The sequence below is a fragment of the Dendrobates tinctorius genome, unplaced genomic scaffold, assembly GCF_039654945.1.
Source record: "Dendrobates tinctorius isolate UK_male_01 unplaced genomic scaffold, ASM3965494v1 ptg000040l, whole genome shotgun sequence".
NCBI classification, from domain to species: Eukaryota; Metazoa; Chordata; class Amphibia; order Anura; family Dendrobatidae; genus Dendrobates; species Dendrobates tinctorius.
In genome coordinates this window covers 16,068,594-16,088,547 of record NW_027361708.1, presented here as the reverse complement: position 1 = coordinate 16,088,547, position 19,954 = coordinate 16,068,594, and the positions used below count along the sequence as shown (strand labels likewise).

The window sequence follows — 19,954 nt, the reverse complement described above, 5'->3', positions numbered from 1 at the left end:
CATTGGAAGATCTACCATTTCTGGCATAGTCAGGTCGACATGTAGTGAAATATGGTCAAGACTACATCAACTCGTCATGCCCGAACCCAGGATGGAAGACTGGTTGAGGATATCAAGGGACTTTGAGGAGGAATGCCAGTTTCCTAATTGTATTGGAACCCTTGATGGCAAACATATCCGGGTGCGTAAGCCGCCGAACTCTGGCTCTCAATTCTTCAATTATAAGCAATACTTTTCTGTTGTATTGTTGACTCTGGCCGACCCTCAATACAAGTTTATAATTGTTGACATTGGGACCTATGGAAGAACGGGAGACTCTAGAGTCTTCAATACTTCCATTATGGGTCGGCGGCAACGCACCAACCAGTTAGATCTACCCCCACCATGCCACCTACCAGGATCCACTCAAGAATCAGTCCCTTATGTCCTTGTGGCAGATGAGGTGTTTCAGTTAACGCGCAGTGTCATGAGGCCTTATCCCCGGCGCAACCTGGACCACTGGCGCAGAATTTTTAACTTGCGCCTATCACGTGCTCGGCGACTGGTGGAGTGTTCCTTTGGCATTCTTTCTGCCAAATGGCGGGTACTCCAGTGTGCCATTCGCTGAGTGAACAAAATGTTAATGAAGTTATTAAAGCATGTGTCGTTATTCATAACTTCACCAGGATACATGATTGTTCCTCCTCTGCTGGTGTTGTGCGTGGGTCGGACAATGTGCGTAGGGCGAGATCACATATCAACCCTCAACGTAGACCGCTCTCTGGGCTCAAAGTGCGTGATATTTTCACAAATTACTTTGTCATCTGAGAGGGAAACTTCTTGGCAAGAGCAAGCTGTGTATGTTATAAATTTTTTATTTCTGTCTGTGTAAATATATATATTTCAAGGCCTTATGATTCTCTGACTGTTTAATTGCCTTGGTAAGCGTATGTTAGTATGCTGATACCTTTTTTTATAATTGAGACAGAGACGTAAAATGTAGTAGACAAATGTTTACTTTTGCCTTTTTTTTTTTTTCTGTTTGTTTTGAAAAACATTATTGCCATATGATAAATGTGGCAATGGCCCAAAGTGGCCTTTTTGCAGATGTGAAAATTTTGAAACAAAACGTTTGCAGAAAAACAAAAATACAACAAAACCATTATGCAAGACCAAAATGGCTATATTACAAATTTTGGTAGGTCGGGGGAGGAGAAGGCGGAAGACTAGCCTGTGTTTGCTGCAGGCTACTTTGCCCAACTTGGCCATCGCCCTGTGTGGGGGCATACTGTTGCCCATGATGTGGGTAGTGTACTGCCTCCTGGGATTGTGGTGGGTACTGGACTAACTGAAATTGTAGAGGGGCCTCTTGTTGGGGCTGGTAGGCCCTTGGCTAATACCCACCAAAATAGCCATGTCGTCCCCAACCAGGTTGGGACCAGCCTCTAACACTGGGTGGACAAGTGGCCATATTGGTGAGGTTGGCTAGAGGCAGACATATGTGGCTGCTATGGGAAAGGTTGGGTAGGGGGAGGAAGGGGGTGAGGTGTAGGCCCACGTATTTGAGGATCCTCAGAGCCTACTTGAGCAAGCATGTGTGTGGGGTGTCTAAGGCGCATCAGATTCCTTGGGTAAAGCTGCCACCTCTCCAGATGTTCAAACAACTCATATGAGGTATTGGGGTGTGTGCTTGCATCAAGCAGGATCCGAAAACATCCTCGAATACGTAGCCTCACCTCACGGGAAAGGCCCCGAAGATAAGGGGCCAGGCTGCGTGAGTACGCCTCCTCGCCATCATCATTATTGACTCTAGCCAGATAGTTCAGTACCCCTGTGTCAACTTTGGTACGGGTATCTTGGGCAGGGATCTGGCGCCTTCTTCCTCGCCGGGATGGTCCAGCAGGCTGCGGTGAGCCCTGGATCTGGGCAGTTGGGCTGCTGCTGATGTTGCCCTGCTCCTGTATGGCGGATGGTGCAGCAGCAGACAGTCCTGCTTGTGGATGTGGTCCTGGTGGTGGGGTTTGTGGTGCAGGCACTGGGTTTTCCGGAGAGGAATCTTCACCCATGCTTCTTTGAGGGGGAGAAGATGGGCCAGCCACCTCTTCCCCTACAGCCCCAGGATCTATGATGGGCTCGGTATCTGAGCCAGTTTCTCTCTCAGTAAGGTTGGACTGAGTTCTGTTATGAAATAGAACAGAGCCAAAATGAAATACATTTTTGTGGCCCTGTAAAGTATCTGTGTAATGTGGTGTGAGGTATCTACTTACAGTCTCAGATCCAGAATTGGACCGAGGAAGGAGTGGCGGTCATAATAGATATATTTCCTCTTTATGTGGCCCGCATCACCACTCCTGGCACGCTGTTGACGTTCCCGCCTGTATTGGTCGCGGATGCTGCGCCAGCGTCTCATCACATCTTCTACTGCAATGTGACAGGAAATATTCTCAATTTCACATATTTGCTAGGTCAAATTTGCTACCAGTAGCCTAGGCATGTGTCCTTCTAAGGTGTGCGTTCTACCCAGGGTGGCATATATAATTGGGGCATCCAGCCCAGATACACAGGGTCACAATAGTTCAGGGATCAAGTAACTACACTTAATAACTTAGTTGGCTAGGAGGATGAGGAGCTTGTGGCCTGGGCCAAATTATGTCAGTGTAAAACAATGGATCACATAAAAATCTACACGCCTCATGAGTCAAAAAGGCTAAGCACAGGAGGGGGGGGTCCTGATTCTAAATGCCTTTTTTGATGTGAGGCAATTTTAAACACTTTTTGGGTTGTACTTACTCATTTGCTGTTGCTCCTCACGTGGCTGATCACCAAAATCGTGGAACATCTGGCGACTTATGCGCCTCCATGACGCCTCCTTTCTTGCCCTGTTGGCATAATGGGCATCACGTTGGTCCCAGATTTCTGGCCGCTCCTGCACTAATACAATAAGCATCTCCACATTAAGGAAATATGGTGCCATGACGCTGCAGGACTCCGTGGAGGCGTACTTCCTGGATGTCTGGAGCGCTTTTTGAGCTAATTAGCATGTCTAAGCTTCCTGATGATGGATTGGCCAATTTCCTGTCACCTGCCAAAAGACCTGCGTATTTCTCGCAAGTCACACGTGTGGTCCATGTGTTATGCGTATTTTTTGCGCACCCATAGACTTGCATTGGCGTACTATGGGCGTAGTACACTGACAATCGCAGCATGCTGCGATTGGCACGGACCATAGAATACGGACGAGAAATTTACGGCTGTTGGGAGCAAACCCATAGACATTCATTTGTCTGTGTGTAATGCGTGGTTTTAACGCCTCTCACTCGTCCGTATTTCACTCTAGTGTGACCCCGGCCTTACCGCAAATATTGCATATCTTGTCAGCAATGCTATAATGGGGTATTTATTTCCATCTTTGGCTTTTCATGGTTGACAGAGACATACAGTATCTGATCCATGTCTATGCGCTGACCAGAGAAGTCAGGTCTCTGAAATTGGCCAATGTACACGGCATGAGCCGTTAAGCTCACTTGTCTCAGCTGTCCCTTGTGCTGTGCTTGTGATGTCTTCGCTTCAGCGGTGCAGATTCAGCGCTGGCTTTGGGGAGGGCCATTCTAACCATAGCTTAATACTTTAACCTAGCGATTGCTGATGGTGAGAGGTTTTTGCCGCAAAACCCTTTAGACCAATATTTGGAGAATCCAAGCGAAAAGAGCGTGGCTGGCAGCACTTACTGAGAGAGACGCTCGTTTAGTATTAGGAGAATGACAGCTGTCAACCTTTGGTCATGGGTATTGTTTGACAGATCAAGGCAGCAGCCAAATTATACATAGAATTTGTCTTGGTTTTGGGCTTTTTTTTACACTTGGATGTAAACTGTAAAACGCATTTTAGATAGTAATTAAAACATAATATTGTTGACATCTAAACTTTAGTACATTTTTTTCCCCCTAAATCTTAATATTTTTCATATTCATTTATAGTATTCCTTTCAGATGGCACAAGGTTTATTCAACACAATGAGAAAATAGACACTCGCAGGCTTCTTTCCCAGAGGGAATTTGACCTAGTAATGGTAGAAATGACAGATACATGACACCTGCCACTGAAAGCTTAGTGGTGGCTTCTGCTCTTCTCCACATGTGTAGAATAATAAGTCTGAGCCTGCCTGTCATCCTCCCCAGTATGCACAATACACTTGGCAAGAGAGGACTAATTAATTAAAAGCCACCATAAACTTATGGACATTACAGGAAAAGTTTGTCTAATATTCTCTAGTTGAAAGCAGTCCTTTAATTTCATACAGAGCGTGTCCTTAATTATAGCTATTTCAATAATCAATATGCCACTTTTTCTAGTGTGTGTGTGTATATATAAGTTGAAGCCAGAAGTTTACATCTAATATATAAAGCTCGATGTGGATGTGTGTGTGTGTGTGTGTGTGTGTGTGTATGTCCGGGATTGGCATCCGCACCGTCGCAGCTACAGCCACAAAATTTGGCACAGTCACACGTCTGGACCCCGAGAGTGTCATAAGCTATGTTGTGAGGAGAAATTTTAACCCCGTGCGTTCCAATTCACCAAACAATTTTGTCCCTATCTACATAATGGGGAAAAAGTGTGTGTATGTATTGGCATCTGCACCGTCGTAGCTACAGCCACAAAATTTTTGTGTCAGTAACACACGATAGGATTAGATACACAGCTCAGCAGAAAGTATCACACAGGAGAAGATACTTGGGTAATCGTTTAGTTAATTTGTGTTGCATATCTGTAGTGTTGAATATATGATGTGAAATGGTTTTATGTGCAATATAATCATTATAATTTGTTATAACTAACCACAGTTGGTTACTATGCCCAGGCAACGCCGGGCTCTTCAGCTAGTACACTATATAAGAAGACATATGCATGTTTTCTTAATATCTGACATGAGATCAGAGTAAATCTTTCCCATTTTGGGTCTTTTAGGATTACTATAATTACTGTAATATTTTCCAAATGCCAGAGTGAGAGAGAATGTTTTAAAGCATTTTTCTTTCTTACTGCAAAATCAAAAGTTTACATACATTTCATTAGTATTTGGTACCATTGCCCTTTCGAATATCCCTCCACAAGCGTCTCACAATATTTGGTCGGAATTTGGGCACATTCCTCCTGACAAAACTGGTGTAACTGATCCAGGTTTGTAGGTCGCTTTGCCCATAAATTTTCAATAGACTTGAGATCAGGGCTTTGTGATGGCCACTCCAAAACATTGACTTTATCTTTAAGCCACTTTGTTAACATTTTGGCATTGTGCTTTTAGTCATTGTCCATTTAAAAGACCCATTTCCGCCCAAGCTTTAACTTTCTGTTTGATGTTGCTTCAGTATTGCCACATAATCTTCTTTACTCATGATGCCATCTATTTTTGTGAAGTGCAGCCGTCCCTCCTGTGGCAAAACATCCCCACAACATGATGCTGCCACCGCTGTGTTTCACAGTTGGGATGGTGTTCTTAGGCTTTCAAGCTTCTCCCTTTTTCTACCAAGTGTAACGATGGTCATTATGCCCAAAACGTTCAATTTTAGTTTCATCAAACCACAAGACATGTCTCCAAAAATTAAGGTCTATCTCCCTGTGTGCGTTTGCACACATTAATCTTGCTTTTTTTGCTTCTTTTGGAGTAATGGCTTCTTCCTGGCAGAGTGGCTTTTCAGCCCATGTTAATATAGTACTCGTTTCAATGTGAATATTGACACAATTTTACCAGTTTCCACCACCATCTTCACAAGGTCTTTTGATATGCACATGTCAGACCAAAGCACGTTCATTTCTGGGACGCAGAACCCGTCTACTTCCTGATTGGTGATGGCAAATTGTGGCACTACCATGTAGGTGCACAAGTAGGGTCCCAAACAAAAAAGAAAATACAATAAACTTGGCACTCAACTTGAATGTTCAAAAGCTCACTTATGGGTGTAGCCCAATGTAAGATGATGGAGCTTAATTAGACCCGGTATGCACCAGAAGTCTTATCCCATGGCCAAACAATGGCGTCCTTGTGTGGTAATCTTCCGGCAGTCACTGGGCTACACTATCGCGTGGCCACTCACCTGATTTCTGGTGGATAACGGTCAGTTTCAACTTTATTATATCTTGGCTGTTCTCATCTATTAGTGACATTTAGGTACCACATGGCAGAAGAGATTATTTCCCTCTTACATGTCCATGTCCTTAGATGAGCAGTCGGTACACTGAGATAGGTCAAGATATGACCGAAACGTTTATGTAAGTGATGTACTAAACCTTTACTTCCTGATTGGTATGATGGCTGGGCATTTCCATCTTGTTTGTACTTGTGTATAATTGTTTGTACAGATAAACAAGACACCTTTAGGTATTTTGAAATTATGGCGGAGGTTCCCTGATGTTTTGGGGTTGCTTTGCTGCCTCTGGCAGTGGACTGCTTGACCGTGTGCATGGCATTATGAAGTCTGAAGACTACCAACAACTTTTGCAGCATAATGTAGGGCCCAGTGGGAGAAAGCTGGGTCTCCCTCAGAGGTCATGGGTCTTCCAGCAGGACAATGACCCAAAACACACTTCAAAAAGTACTAGAAAATGGTTTGAGAGAAAGCACTGGAGACTTCTAAGGTGGCCAGCAATGAGTCCAGACCTGAATCCCATAGAACACCTGTGGAGAGATCTAAAAATGGCAATTTGGAGAAGGCACCCTTCAAATATCAGGGACCTGGAGCAGTTTGCCAAAGAAGAATGGTCTAAAATTCCAGCAGAGCATTGTAACTCATTGATGGTTACCGGAAGCGGTTGGTCGCAGTTATTTTGGCTAAAGGTTGTGCAACCAGGTATTAAGCTGAGGCTGCCAATACTTTTGTCTGGCCCATTTTTGGAGTTTTGTGTGAAATGATCAATGTTTTGCTTTTTGCTTCATTCTCTTTTGTGTTTTTTCATTTAAGACAAATTAAATAAAGATAATAATACCAAAGAATTTGTGATTGCAATCAATTTCTGGAAGAAACTGAGTATTATCTGACAAAATTGCAGGGGTGTCAATACTTTTGGCCACAACGTAGCCTATGACGCTCTCGGGGTCCAGACGTGTGACTGCAAAATTTTGTGGCTGTAGCTACGATGGTGCAGATGCCAATACATACACTTTTTCTCCATTATGTAGATAGGGGCAAAATGGTTTGGTGAATTGGAACGTGTGGGGTTAAAATTTCGCCTCACAACATAGCTTATGACGCTCTCGGGGTCCAGACGTGTGACTGTGCCAAATTTTGTGGCTGTAGCTGCGACGGTGCGGATGCCAATCCCGGACATACGCACACACATACATACACATCCACATTGAGCTTTGTACATTAGATGTAAATTTTTGGCCTCAATTGTATGTATATGTGTGTATATGTGTGTGTATATATGTATGTATGTATATATATATATATATATATATATATATATATATATATATATATATGCTTCTCACTAAATTAGAATATCATCAAAAAGTTTATTTCGGTTCTTCAATTCAAAAAATGAATCTCATATAGTCATTGCAAACAGAGTGATAATTTCTGTTAGTGTTGATGATTATGGCTTACAGCCAATGCAAACCCAAAAGTCATTATCTCAGTAAATTAGAATAATTCACCAAAAACACCTGCAAAGGCTTCCTAAGAGTTTAAAAAAAAGTCCCTTAGTCAGTTTCAGTAGGCTCCACAATCATGGGGAAGACTGCTGACTTGACAGATGTCCAGAAAGCAGTCATTGACACATTCCACAAGGAAGGTAAGCCATAAAAGGTCATTGCTAAAGAAGCTGGCTGTTAACAGTGCTGTAACCAAGCATATTAATGGAAAGTTGAGTGGAAGGAAAAAGTGTGGTAGAAAAAGGTGCACAAGCAACCGGGATAACTGCAGCCTTGAAAGGATTGTTAAGAAAAGGCCATTCAAAATTTTGGGGGAGATTCACAAGGAGTGGACTGCTGCTGGAGTGATTGCTTCAAGAGCCACCACACACAGATGTATCCAGGACATGGGCTACAAGTGTCACATTCCTTGTGTCAAACCACTCATAACCAGTAGACAACACCAGAAGCGTCTTACCTGGGCCAAGGAGAAAAAGAACTGGACTGTTGCTTAGTGGTCTAAGGTAGTGTTTTCAGATGAAAGTAAATTTTGCATTTCATTTGGAAATCAAGGTCCCAGAGTCTGGAGGAAGAGTGGAGAAGCCACAATCCAAGCTGCTTGAGGTCTAGTGTGAAGTTTCTACAATCAGTGATGGTTTGGGGAGCCATGTCATCTGCTGGTGTAGGTCCACTGTGTTTTATCAAGACCAAAATCGGCACAGCCGTCTACCAGGAAATTTTAGAGCACTTCATGCTTCCCTATGCCGACAAGCTTTTTGGAGATGGAAATTTAATTCTCCAGCAGGACTTGGCACCTATCCACACTGCCAAAAGTATCAATACCTGGTTTAAAAACAGCAGTATCACTGTGCTTGATTTGCCAGCAAACTCGCCTGACCTCCCCATAGATTCTCTATGGGGTATTGTCTAAAGGAAGATTAGAGACAGCAAACCCAACAATGCAGACAAGCTGAAGGCTGCTATCAAAGCAACCTGGTCTTCCATAACACCTCAGTAGTGCCACAGGCTGACCGCCTCCCATGCCACGCCGCACTGATGCAGTAATTGATGCAAAAGGAGCCCCAACCAAGTATTGAGTGCATTTACTGAACATACATTTCAGTAGGTCAACATTTCGGATTTTAAAATAATTTTTGAAGCTGGTGTTATGAAGTATTCTTATTTACTGAGGTAATAACTCTTGGGTTTTCATTGTATTGAAGAAATGAAATAAATTAACTTTTTGATATTCTCTTTTATTGAGGAATGTATGTATGTACAGTACAGACCAAAAGTTTGGACACACCTTCTCATTCAAAGAGTTTTCTTTATTTTCATGACTATGAAAAATGTAGATTCACTCTGAAGGCATCAAAACTATGAATTAACACATGTGGAATTATATAATTAAGAAAAAAGTGTGAAACAACTGAAAATATGTCTTATAGTCTAGGTTCTTCAAAGTAGCCACCTTTTGCTTTGATTACTGCTTTGCACACTCTTGGCATTCTCTTGATGAGCTTCAAGAGGTAGTGACTGGAAATGGTTTTCACTTAACAGGTGTGCCGTTAGGTTTAATAAGTGGGATTTCTTGCCTTATAAATGCGGTTGGACCATCAGTTGTGTTGTGCAGAAGTCTGGTGGATACACAGCTGATAGTCCTACTGAATAGAATGTTAGAATTTGTATTATGGCAAGAAAAAAGCAGCTAAGTAGAGAAAAACGAGTGGCCATCACTACATCATTACTTTAAGAAATGAAGGTCAGTCAGTCCGAAAAATTGGGAAAACTTTGAAAGTGTCCCCAAGTGCAGTGGCAAAAACCATCAAGCGCTACAAAGAAACTAACTCACATGAGGACCGCCCCAGAATCACCTCTGCTGCGGAGGATAAGTTCATCCGAGTCATCAGCCTCAGAAATCGCGGGTTAACAGCAGCTCAGATTAGAGACCAGGTCAATGCCACACAGAGTTCTAGCAGCGGACACATCTCTACAACAACTGTTAAGAGGAGACTTTGTGCAGCAGGCCTTCATGGTAAAATAGCTGCTAGGAAACCACTGCTGAGGACAGGCAACAAGCAAAAGAGACTCGTTTGGGCTAAAGAACACAAGGAATGGACATTAGACCAGTGGAAATGTGTGCTTTGGTCTGATGAGTCCAAATTTGAGATCTTTGATTCCAACCACCGTGTCTTTGTGTGACGCAGAAAAGGTGAACGGATGGACTCTTCATGCCTGGTTCCCACCGTGAAGCATGGAGGAGGAGGTGTGATGGTGGGGGTGCTTTGCTGGTGACACTGTTTGGGATTTATTCAAAATTGAAGGCATACTGAACCAGCATGGCTACCACATCATCTTGCAGCGGCATGCTATTCCATCCGGTTTGCATTTAGTTGGACCATCATTTATTTTGCAACAGGACAATGACCCCAAACACACCTCCAGGCTGTGTAGGGGCTATTTGACCAAAAAGGAGAGTGATGGGGTGCTACGCCAGATGACCTGGCCTCCACAGTCACCAGACCTGAACCCAATCGAGATGGTTTGGGGTGAGCTGGACTGTAGAGTGAAGGCAAAAGGGCTAACAAGTGCTAATCATCTCTGGGAACTCCTTCAAGACTGTTGGAAGTCCATTTCCGGTGACTACCTCTTGAAGCTCATCAAGAGAATGCCAAGAGTGTGCAAAGCAGTAATCAAACCAAAAGGTGGCTACTTTGAAGAACCTAGAATATAAGACATATTTTCAGTTTCACACTTTTTTGTTAATTTTATAATTCCACATGTGTTAATTCATAGTTTTGATGCCTTCAGAGTGAATCTACAATTTTCATAGTCATGAAAATATAGGAAACTCTTTATGTATACTGATAATGGAGTTGGCTGACATGGAGAAATCCTACCAATGGCTGCAGAAAGCTGGACTCCGAGACAGCATGGAGGCACTAATCATAGCGGCACAAGAGCAAGCACTAAGTACCAGATCCATAGAAGCAGGAATCTTCCACACAAGACAAGACCCAAGGTGCAGACTATGCAAATAAACCTCAGAAACAGTCCAACACATAGTGGCAGGATGCAAAATGCAAGCAGGAATGACATATACCAAACGCCACAACCAAGTAGCTGGAATTGTATACAGGAACATCTGCGCAGCATATGGGCTAAGTCCAGATGGGAGACCCCAGAAAAAGTGGTGGAGCATGAAAGGACTAAAATCTTGTAGGGCTTCAAGATCCAGACAGATAAGCAGGTGTTGGTTAACCAACCAGACATTGTGTTAGTGGACTACGATCAGAAGACAGCAATGATAATAGATGTGGCAGTGCCAAGTGACAACATCATCAGAAAGAAATATGAGAAGCTGAAGAAATACCAGGGCCTCAAAGGAGAACTGGAGAAAATGTGGAAGGTGAAGGCAACAGTGATTCCAGTGGTGATAGGAGCACTTGGAGCAGTGACCCCTAAGTTGGGAAAATGGCTACAACAGATGCCATGAGCAACATCTGAACTCTCTGTCCAGAAATGCGCAATACTGGCAACAACCAAGATCCTACGCAGAACCCTCAAATTCCCAGGCCTCTGGTAGAGGATCCGAGAATGAGAGGATTATAAGATGTAAATGACCAAATATATGTTTTCTTGGTATTTTTGACTTCATTGTTTAATCACTTACTGACTGGAACAACTTTTGTTTTGTCAGCATAGCCATATGAATGCTTGTTTTTCTTGGGGGAAAGTTTTAAGTTTTGAATGACCATGTACATATCACCATATAATGTACTGAAAAACCCAGCACACCTGATTTGTAAGGAGTGGGCTGAACTGATGTCAGGAAGTGGATAAACTTTTTGAAAATGAAGAGGCAGAACACACACTTGGTGCATAAAATTTATGCTTTGTATTTATTGTATATTTTTCTGACGCCCTTTTGGATGGTCAGGACTATGCAGAATGATTTGCATTTACCGTAAATGGATTTTCCACCTTTTGAACTTCCCTTCACCGCCTGACGTTCCTTTAACATTGCCTGACATGTGACTGTTGCTGCTGTTGCCAGTATTTGGCTGCAGCGGTCACGCCTCCATATGGCCGGATCAGGAAGTACAGAGGCCCGATCTTCCAGGCTTCTGTCTTTTTGTACTAGTCTCTCAAGCATTGAGGGTTGACTGCATCACTGATTGTCTCCTAGAAAAAAAAAGGCTGGGTATTTGTTTTGTCGATTTTTATTTTATTTTTTAAAAATGTATAACTATTAATTTTTAACTCATTCTTGCCCAAAGTTTGTGGCATATGTCACATTCACAATATTGAAAATGTTATGTCATACTTAGAATTTAATGAACAAATGTAAACTAAAGAGTTACCATTTTGAGAAAATTTTTAGTCAAATGCTACCCTTAATATCCACTTATCTCTTGTAAGTGAGACCCCATGCATTAAAGAAATGAGAACCCCGACCCTAATAGAGGCATGACAGTATGGATGCCACTTTGTTACCAGATATCTGTTCAATCAAAAAATGTTGAGATTAAGGGAAACCTTTGTTAAAATGAATAAACGGGAAGCATAGGAACTCATGGGGAGATGAGAGCAAAGTAAATGGTCCTATAAATGCCAAAAACTTTCTAACACCTTTTTGACGTTCATAGAAATTCTATTAATAAGGTTTATGCTGATGACACTGCTAAATATGGGTATCGATTTTCAACTACAAATAGACTAAAAGGGGTTTTCTGGACATAAAACAAAGGTCTGCAGGCTACTGAATTGTGTCCATAATTGGTTAAAAGGGGTTTTACTGTCTGAAAGGAAAAGTCAACCATCAGTGTGCACAGTAAAGTTTATGTATTGCTTGCGCATGTGGTGACGTATATAGTTTTATTTCTGTAAATTCCGATACGCATGCAGTGTGTCAGTCTAGGACTGCTCCATAGACTATACCTGTCTAAGTTTTGAGTACAGCAGTGGGCTCAGACAGGTCCTGTACATGGACTGTTTGAATATATTGTTCAGATCTTGCTGATTGCCGGTTGAAAGGAGCATGAACTGGGCATTAAAATAGCACTGCAGCATGGTGTTAGGGACAGGAGGAAGCAAAAATAAGGTAATGAATTAAATTAGAAAAATTCCTAAATTTGCATGCAGGATAATTAACCAAGTACCGATTATATCTGACATGATAGCATGGATCGAGCTGAGTATACCCGGGAGACACAGGCTATGATTTGCAGCCGGAATCTTGCTGTAACTGACCAATGTTATCTGCGAGTAGTGCTGATTAGTCGTTTACATGCCTCTGTCAATCACTGATAGTGGCATTTAAATGGCGTGATCAAAGGTATGCGTGTGCACATCAGCTCTCATTGACCCTCTGTGACTTAATTGGTGGGGCAATGGATTGTGTTAGCATCCGAGGGCCTTCTGAAGGGATGCCATCTTTGTTTTCCTGTGAAGACAAGTGACTAGATGGGCAGCCATAAAGGAACAAAAGCGCAAAAACAAGCAATTGCCTAGGAGTGAATGGGTTATATTAAAGAAAATAATTTGTTAGGCTTTCGGTAACGTGGGGTCTCCAGATGTGGTGTGGTCCATCACGACGGCAGTCATATCCTTTGATCAGATGCAATAGAATGGCATGAAAGATATTCTATCAAGTGTATTATTATAATGTCACACAAGTGCCAGAGCTGGAAATATCCATAACCACGTAATTATCTAATAAGGTTTCTTTTGCTTTTAGGCTTTGAGCTTGGATTTGCCATGGCTAGTCCTAATGCCTTGGTATTGTGGGAAGCTCAGTTTGGCGACTTTCACAACACTGCACAATGTATAATTGACCAGTTTATCAGCCCTGGACAGGCCAAGTGGGTGCGTCACAACGGAATCGTGCTGCTCCTACCGCATGGCATGGAAGGAATGGTGAGGGAATGCTGATCTCACATCTGCTCATCATACAGAGTCACTGACTGATTTACACAGTGGGGAGGTTAATAAAGGCTAAGTGCCCCGGGAGGGTAAACTCATGAATAATTTATCCATCCGCAGTTGCTTTTTATCATGATTGCTTAGTTCCACCTATATTTTTTTTTCTTCTGAACAATGTATAATTAAACAGATGAAATAAAATTTATAGTGAAGCTTTGAGGCAGCCACCCAGAATTGCAGTTAGAGATGGTCTGTTAGAGTGTTCTCCTTAAAGAAAATTATAAATATATAACCAAAAATATGCTCCTAAAACTAAGCATGTAATCTATTCTTAGTAGCTCACATTATGAAAAACAGAAAATGTGAATTTGTTATATTGCGTAACATAGAACTAAAATGATAAAAAATTGATCACATTGTAACAATGTATAGAAGTAAGGGATTTTATAAAGATGGAGTACAAAGTGCTGTGCGCATTATGAATCATATGAGGCATACAGGCCACTGCAGATACGGTATGTAAGCTCCAATTACGGCACTGTACAGTATCACCGTGACCCCAGTGCGAGCATACCAAACCCTAACACGATTTTCACCATTAGCCCCGTGGGAAAAAACCCTGCAAAATGCGGATCAATGACATGTCCTCTACGTGCTGGGTATTCAGGATTGTCCTATATAGGCTCAAATGAAGACTGCCTGCTATAAGTTCTCCCACTCTGGAGGACTTGTCGGATCCCTGAATTACAGGATGCCGGTAATACATGGTTATATTAACTTAGGAGGGTGCCATAGTAAACTACATTTTGTGTAAAGTATAGCGTGGCACTACTACAAGGTGCACAGGTAGGTTACCCAGACCCAAGTGAATAATAAAGTAACTTGGCACTCAACTGAATGATCCTTTTTGAAAATAAGTTTTTATTGTGGCAGTCACAAAGGACGTTTCGGCCTACAATTGGCCTTCGTCAGTCTGCTGTAATTCATACAAAACAACATACAGAAGACAAAATAAAAATTATATCCTCAAATTGGTACCATAGAGTAACATGTGTTTACAATTCATATATACAGACTTAAAAAATAGTGAAACACAATAACCTGTGGAGGCATACACAGAAAACCAGGTGGGGGGAAAAAGAAAGAAATAGAAAATGGCGGCCTACCCGACTGCTGCAGGTGATGAAGTTAAAAGTGGAGAATTATATAAGATCCTATAGTGAAAGAAAGTGCTTTGAGATTGTGTAATTGAGTGAGCATGGCAATAGAGTGCAGTACTGGAGAAGTCATACCTATTACAAGGCAGTGATTTTGGAGGTTACTGCAATGACCAACTGTCTATAACACGTGTAGTGCTCTATCAAATATAAAGAGATGAGTGAATAATTAGTAGTAGCTCATTTTGGAAAGAGAGAAAGATAGAGTTAAAAAAAAATTACAGCAGACTGACGAAGGCCAATTGTAGGCCGAAACGTCCTTTGTGACTGCCACAATAAAAACTTATTTTCAAAAAGGATCATTCAGTTGAGTGCCAAGTTACTTTATTATAGTAAACTACATTTGACCTGTAGATGTATGTGACTGCCCACAGTTTTCCTCTGTGATACCAAGTGGTGGATGGGGTTTTAGCTCCGCAGCGATCATCTATATGATCTGTATAACATGTCAGTATACTGTCCTTATGAGACAGCCGTGTAGCTGTGGTTATAAGAGCTGTACACGCTTACTCTTTCCTTACCACTACAATGCTGGCCCTTCGTAGACGCCAAGACATCCGTTTTGCATTTTATAAGTGCATGTTCTATTTCTTTCATTACAACCAGTGTACCCTTTACGTTCCTTTCTAACCTCTCAATACATTAATGTCACTTGAGTATATATGATTCATCCTAAAGTGATTCTCCAATGTATTAACCAGTCTAGTGAATCTCAATGGTATACAAATTGAGTTTCATTTTTTCCTAATGATAACCTTGGCTACCCTTTCCAGCTGGTGGTTCATATTTCTTAAGGGACATCTCATATTGCACCAGAATAAATTGCTTCCTAGAAGGCTTTAATGCTGCTTCTTTTCCCTTGCTTTCAATAATGTGATTTTGAGACAAGCATTCTTAAACTCTTCTGCTTAATACTATTACCAGGGGCCAGAGCATTCTTCAGCCAGACCCGAGAGGTTCCTGCAGATGAGCAATGATGACTGTGATGCTTATCCTGTAAGTTGATTTGTCCAGAGCTATTCTGTATTCCATCGTGACCTCATTTTCTCAATGTACCAGCCTTCAAAAACCATTATTTTTTTTAGCTCTGCTATATTTTGTTTGTACAATGTTATTTTAATATCTATTTGGTTATTGTGTAATAAAATACATGTAGGTGACTTCTGATCATGAGATTCAGCTGAGGTGTGGGCAGGTTTTACCTACTCCAACAAATCAATTGTTGATTTATTTTATGTGTTTAGGCATTTATGTATTTATTTGCTTTTTCTTTCTTCTCGTAGGAATTTACCCAAGATTATGAGGTGACCCAACTGTATGACTGCAACTGGATTGTGGTGAACTGTTCAACACCTGCCAGTTACTTTCATGTCCTCAGGCGCCAAATTTTACTACCCTTTCGCAAGCCGGTAACTTACACAATTGTCTTCCGAACGTTAATCAGAAATGTGCAAGTGTTTATTACAGCTCACCAATATTCTGAATCTTCTTTTCAGCTCATTGTTTTTACACCAAAGTCTTTGCTGAGGCACCCAGAGGCAAAATCAAGTTTTGAAGAAATGAAAACAGGTTGGTAAAAAGTTAATTTAAATCTGAAGTTAAAATTATAGCAATAAAAAAGGATCTCCCAATCCATCAGCTCTGTCTTCAGATTAGTCTCTTAACTCTACATGTTTCTTTGCTATAAATATCAATCTGCTGCTTGAATCCTAAAAAAAACACAGCAAATTTTGACCTTCATGAACTTCTCCGCCCCACCTCACACAAACCATGGCATGTTTTCAAAGAATCAGAACTTTTTTGTTTGTATAGCTTTAGAAAGGTTTCTGGTTTTTTTTTGTTTTTTTTCTTTGTGGGATGAGGCTTCATTTTTCTAATGGGGTTACAAATAATTGAACACATGCTATTAAGCTATGAAAGAAAACAAAAAAACTGCTTTTTCCACATTTTATCCCAAGGAAATATTTTTTTTTACATAGGTACATAGATTGAAAAAAGACCAGGGTCCATCAAGTGCAGCCTTTCTCCACCAATTACACATTTTGTCACTAAGTTATCGAGAACCCACAATGTTATGTGTATTGAGGAAATCATCCAGCCCTTTTTTAAAAGCAGTTAGTGTCTGGCATTACTACCTCTTGTGGTTGGGCATTCCACAGTCTGACTCCTCTAAGTGTAACTGTAAAGAACCCTAACCACCTTCTTGAGTGCTCCCTAGTCCGAAGTATGGTCTTTGGAAAAATAAATCACTTGCCAGTCCTTTCTATTGACCACACATGTATTTTATACATATAAATAAGAATGGGAAAAGTGGAGGTGATTTTAACTTACCGTATATACTTGCATATAAGCCAAGATGTTCAGCCCATTTTTTTTGGGCTGAAAGTCCCCCCTCTCGGCTTATACGTGAGTCATATACTATACCAGGGGGTTGGCGGGGGTGTCAGATCATACTTACTGCCCCGGCGCATCTCTGCAGCCCCCCCGATTCTCCCACGGTCTCAGGCTCCTTCCTTCAGCGGTCATGTGGTACCACTCATTAAAGTCATGAATATGCTCATATTCATGACTTTAATGAGCGGTTCCACGTGACCGCTGAAGGAAGGAGTCTGAGACCTGGGAGAAGTGGGGCTGCAGAGACCGCGCCAGGAGGGGGTAAGTATATTCAATATTCACCTGTACCCGGTCCACCGCTGCAAGCCACTCTGTCCTCTGCGTCCTCTGGCTGTGATGTTCAGGTCAGAGGGCGCGGTGACGTAGTTAGTGTGCACCGCACCCTCTGTCTGAACAGTCACTGACAGAGGACCCGGAAGACAGAGCGGCAGCGGTGGAACGGGGACAGGTGAATATCTGAGGTGCCAGGGCCCTGAGCCAGCGGTGACACTGGCACCTGTCCCCCATAGCGCGTCGGTGTCCCTGCCTGCTCAGGTCACCGGCACCTGGCCCCCAGTGACAAGAGGTGAGTATGTCTTTTTTTAATTTGCAGCAGCAGCATATGGGGTATAATCTATGGAGCAGCTTATTGGGCCTATTCTATGGAACATCTTATGGGGCATAATCTATGGAGCATTTTATGGAGCATCTTATGGGGTATAATCTATGGAGCATTATATGGGGCAGCATATGGGAACATAATCTATGGAGCATCTTATGGGGCAGCATATGGGGCATAATCTATGGAGCATTTTATGGAGCATCTTATGGGGCATAATCTATGGAGCATGTTATGGGGGCATAATCTATGGAGCATTTTATGGAGCATCTTATGAGGGCATGCATCTATGGAGCAGTTTATGGGGCATAATCTATGGAACATCTTATGGGGCCATAACCTTTATGGAGCAGCATATGGGGCATAATCTATGGAGCATTTTATGGAGCATCTTAAGGGGGCTTACATCTATGGAGCATTTTATGGGGCAGCATATGGGGCATATTCTATAGAACATCTTATGGGGCCATAACCTTTATGGAGCATCTTATGGGGCATAATCTATGGAGCATTTTATGGAGCATGTTATGGGGCATAATCTATGGAGCATTTTATGGAGCATCTTATGGGGGCATACATCTATGAAGCATTTTATGGGGCAGCATATGGGGCATAAGCTATGGAACATCTTATGGGGCCATAACCTTTATGGAGCAGCATATGGGGCATATTCTATGGAGCATCTTATGGGGCCATTATTAACCTTTGTGCAGCAATATTTGGGGTGTATTTTGTATGGAGCATCTTATGGGGCCATCATGATCTGTATGGAGCATTATATGGGGCTCCTGATTCAATATAGTCAAGAACATTTAACCTACGGATGTCTCAATTAATTTTACTTTTATTGGTATCTTTTTTTGAAATTTACCAGTAGCTGCTGTATTTCCCACCCTTGGTTTATACACGAGTCAATAAGTTTTCCCAGTTTTTTGTGGCAAAATTAGGGAGGTCGGCTTATACTCGTGTCGGCTCGTACACGAGTATATACGGTATACGTAAAATAACTTTTTTTTTTTTTCATTTAAGCAATTTTTTACATTAATATTTTTGTAGTCCTAGGAACTGAGTGCTTGAAAAATACATAGCAATTCTTTAACCCCTTCACTACCAGAGCTTTTTTCGATTTTTCGTTTTTCGCTCCCCTTCTTTCCAGAGCCATAACTTTTTATTTTTCCATCTATATGGCCATGTGAGGGCTTATTTTTTGCGGGACGAGTTGTACTTTAAAACGACACCATTGGTTTGACCATGTCCTGTACTCGAAAACGGGAAAAAAATTCCAAGTGCGGTGAAATTGCAAAAAAAGTGCAATCCCACACTTGTTTTTTGCTTGGCTTTTTTTGCTAGGTTCACTAGATGCTAAATCTAACCTGCCATTATGATTCTCCAGGTCATTACGAGTTCATAGACACCAAACATGTCTATGTCCTCTTTTATCTAAGTGGTGAAAAAAAATTCCAAAGTTTGCTAAAAAAAGAAAAAAAAATTTGCACAATTTTCTGAGACCCGTAACGTCTCCATTTTTCGTGATCTGGGGTCGGGTGAGGCCTTATTTTTTGTGTGATACCACTTTTGTGCAGATACGTTCTTTTGATCGCCCGTTATTGCATTTTAATGCAATGTCGCGGCGACCAAAAAAGCGTAATTCTGGTGTTTTGAATTTTTTTCTCGCTACGCCGTTTAGCGATCGGGTTAATACTTTTTTTCTATTGATAGATTGGGCGATTCTGAACGCGGCGATACCTAATATGTGTATGTGTGATTTTTTTTTTTTACGGTTTTATTTTGATTGGGGCGAAAGGGGGGTGATTTTTTTTTATTTTTAAAATTTTTTTTTTAACTTTTGGCATGCTTCAATAGCCTCCATAGGAGGCTAGAAGCATGCACAACCCGATCGGCTCTGCTACATATGGGCGATGAGCAGATCGCCCATATGTAGCAGATTTACTGCTGTGCTTTGAGCGCCGACCACCGGGCGGTGCTCAAAGCCATCTGCCTAGAACAACCATAGAGGTCTTTATGAGACCTGTGGTTGTCCAGGCAACGTGATGCCGACCCCCGATCACGTGACGGGGGTCGGCGATGAGCTCACTTCCGGCCCGGTGGCCGGAAGTGCTATTTAAATGCCTGCTGTCAGCTTTGACAGTGGGATTTAACTAGTTAATAGGCGTGGGCGGACGGTGATTCTGCTCGCGCCTATTGCGGGCA

General features: G+C 42.0%; 1 protein-coding gene across 3 annotated transcripts in view; it reads left to right on the top strand.

The window, feature by feature from the left end:
- Nucleotides 1-19,954, top strand: part of OGDHL (oxoglutarate dehydrogenase L) — a 142,083-nt gene that overhangs the window by 115,955 nt on the left and 6,174 nt on the right. For all 3 annotated transcript variants that reach the window (XM_073574838.1, XM_073574835.1, XM_073574837.1), the window contains 4 exons: nt 13,350-13,528; nt 15,676-15,747; nt 16,035-16,160; nt 16,248-16,320. In XM_073574838.1, the coding sequence (XP_073430939.1) occupies nt 13,350-13,528; nt 15,676-15,747; nt 16,035-16,160; nt 16,248-16,320 (450 nt within the window). The remainder of the gene's footprint in view (nt 1-13,349; nt 13,529-15,675; nt 15,748-16,034; nt 16,161-16,247; nt 16,321-19,954) is intronic.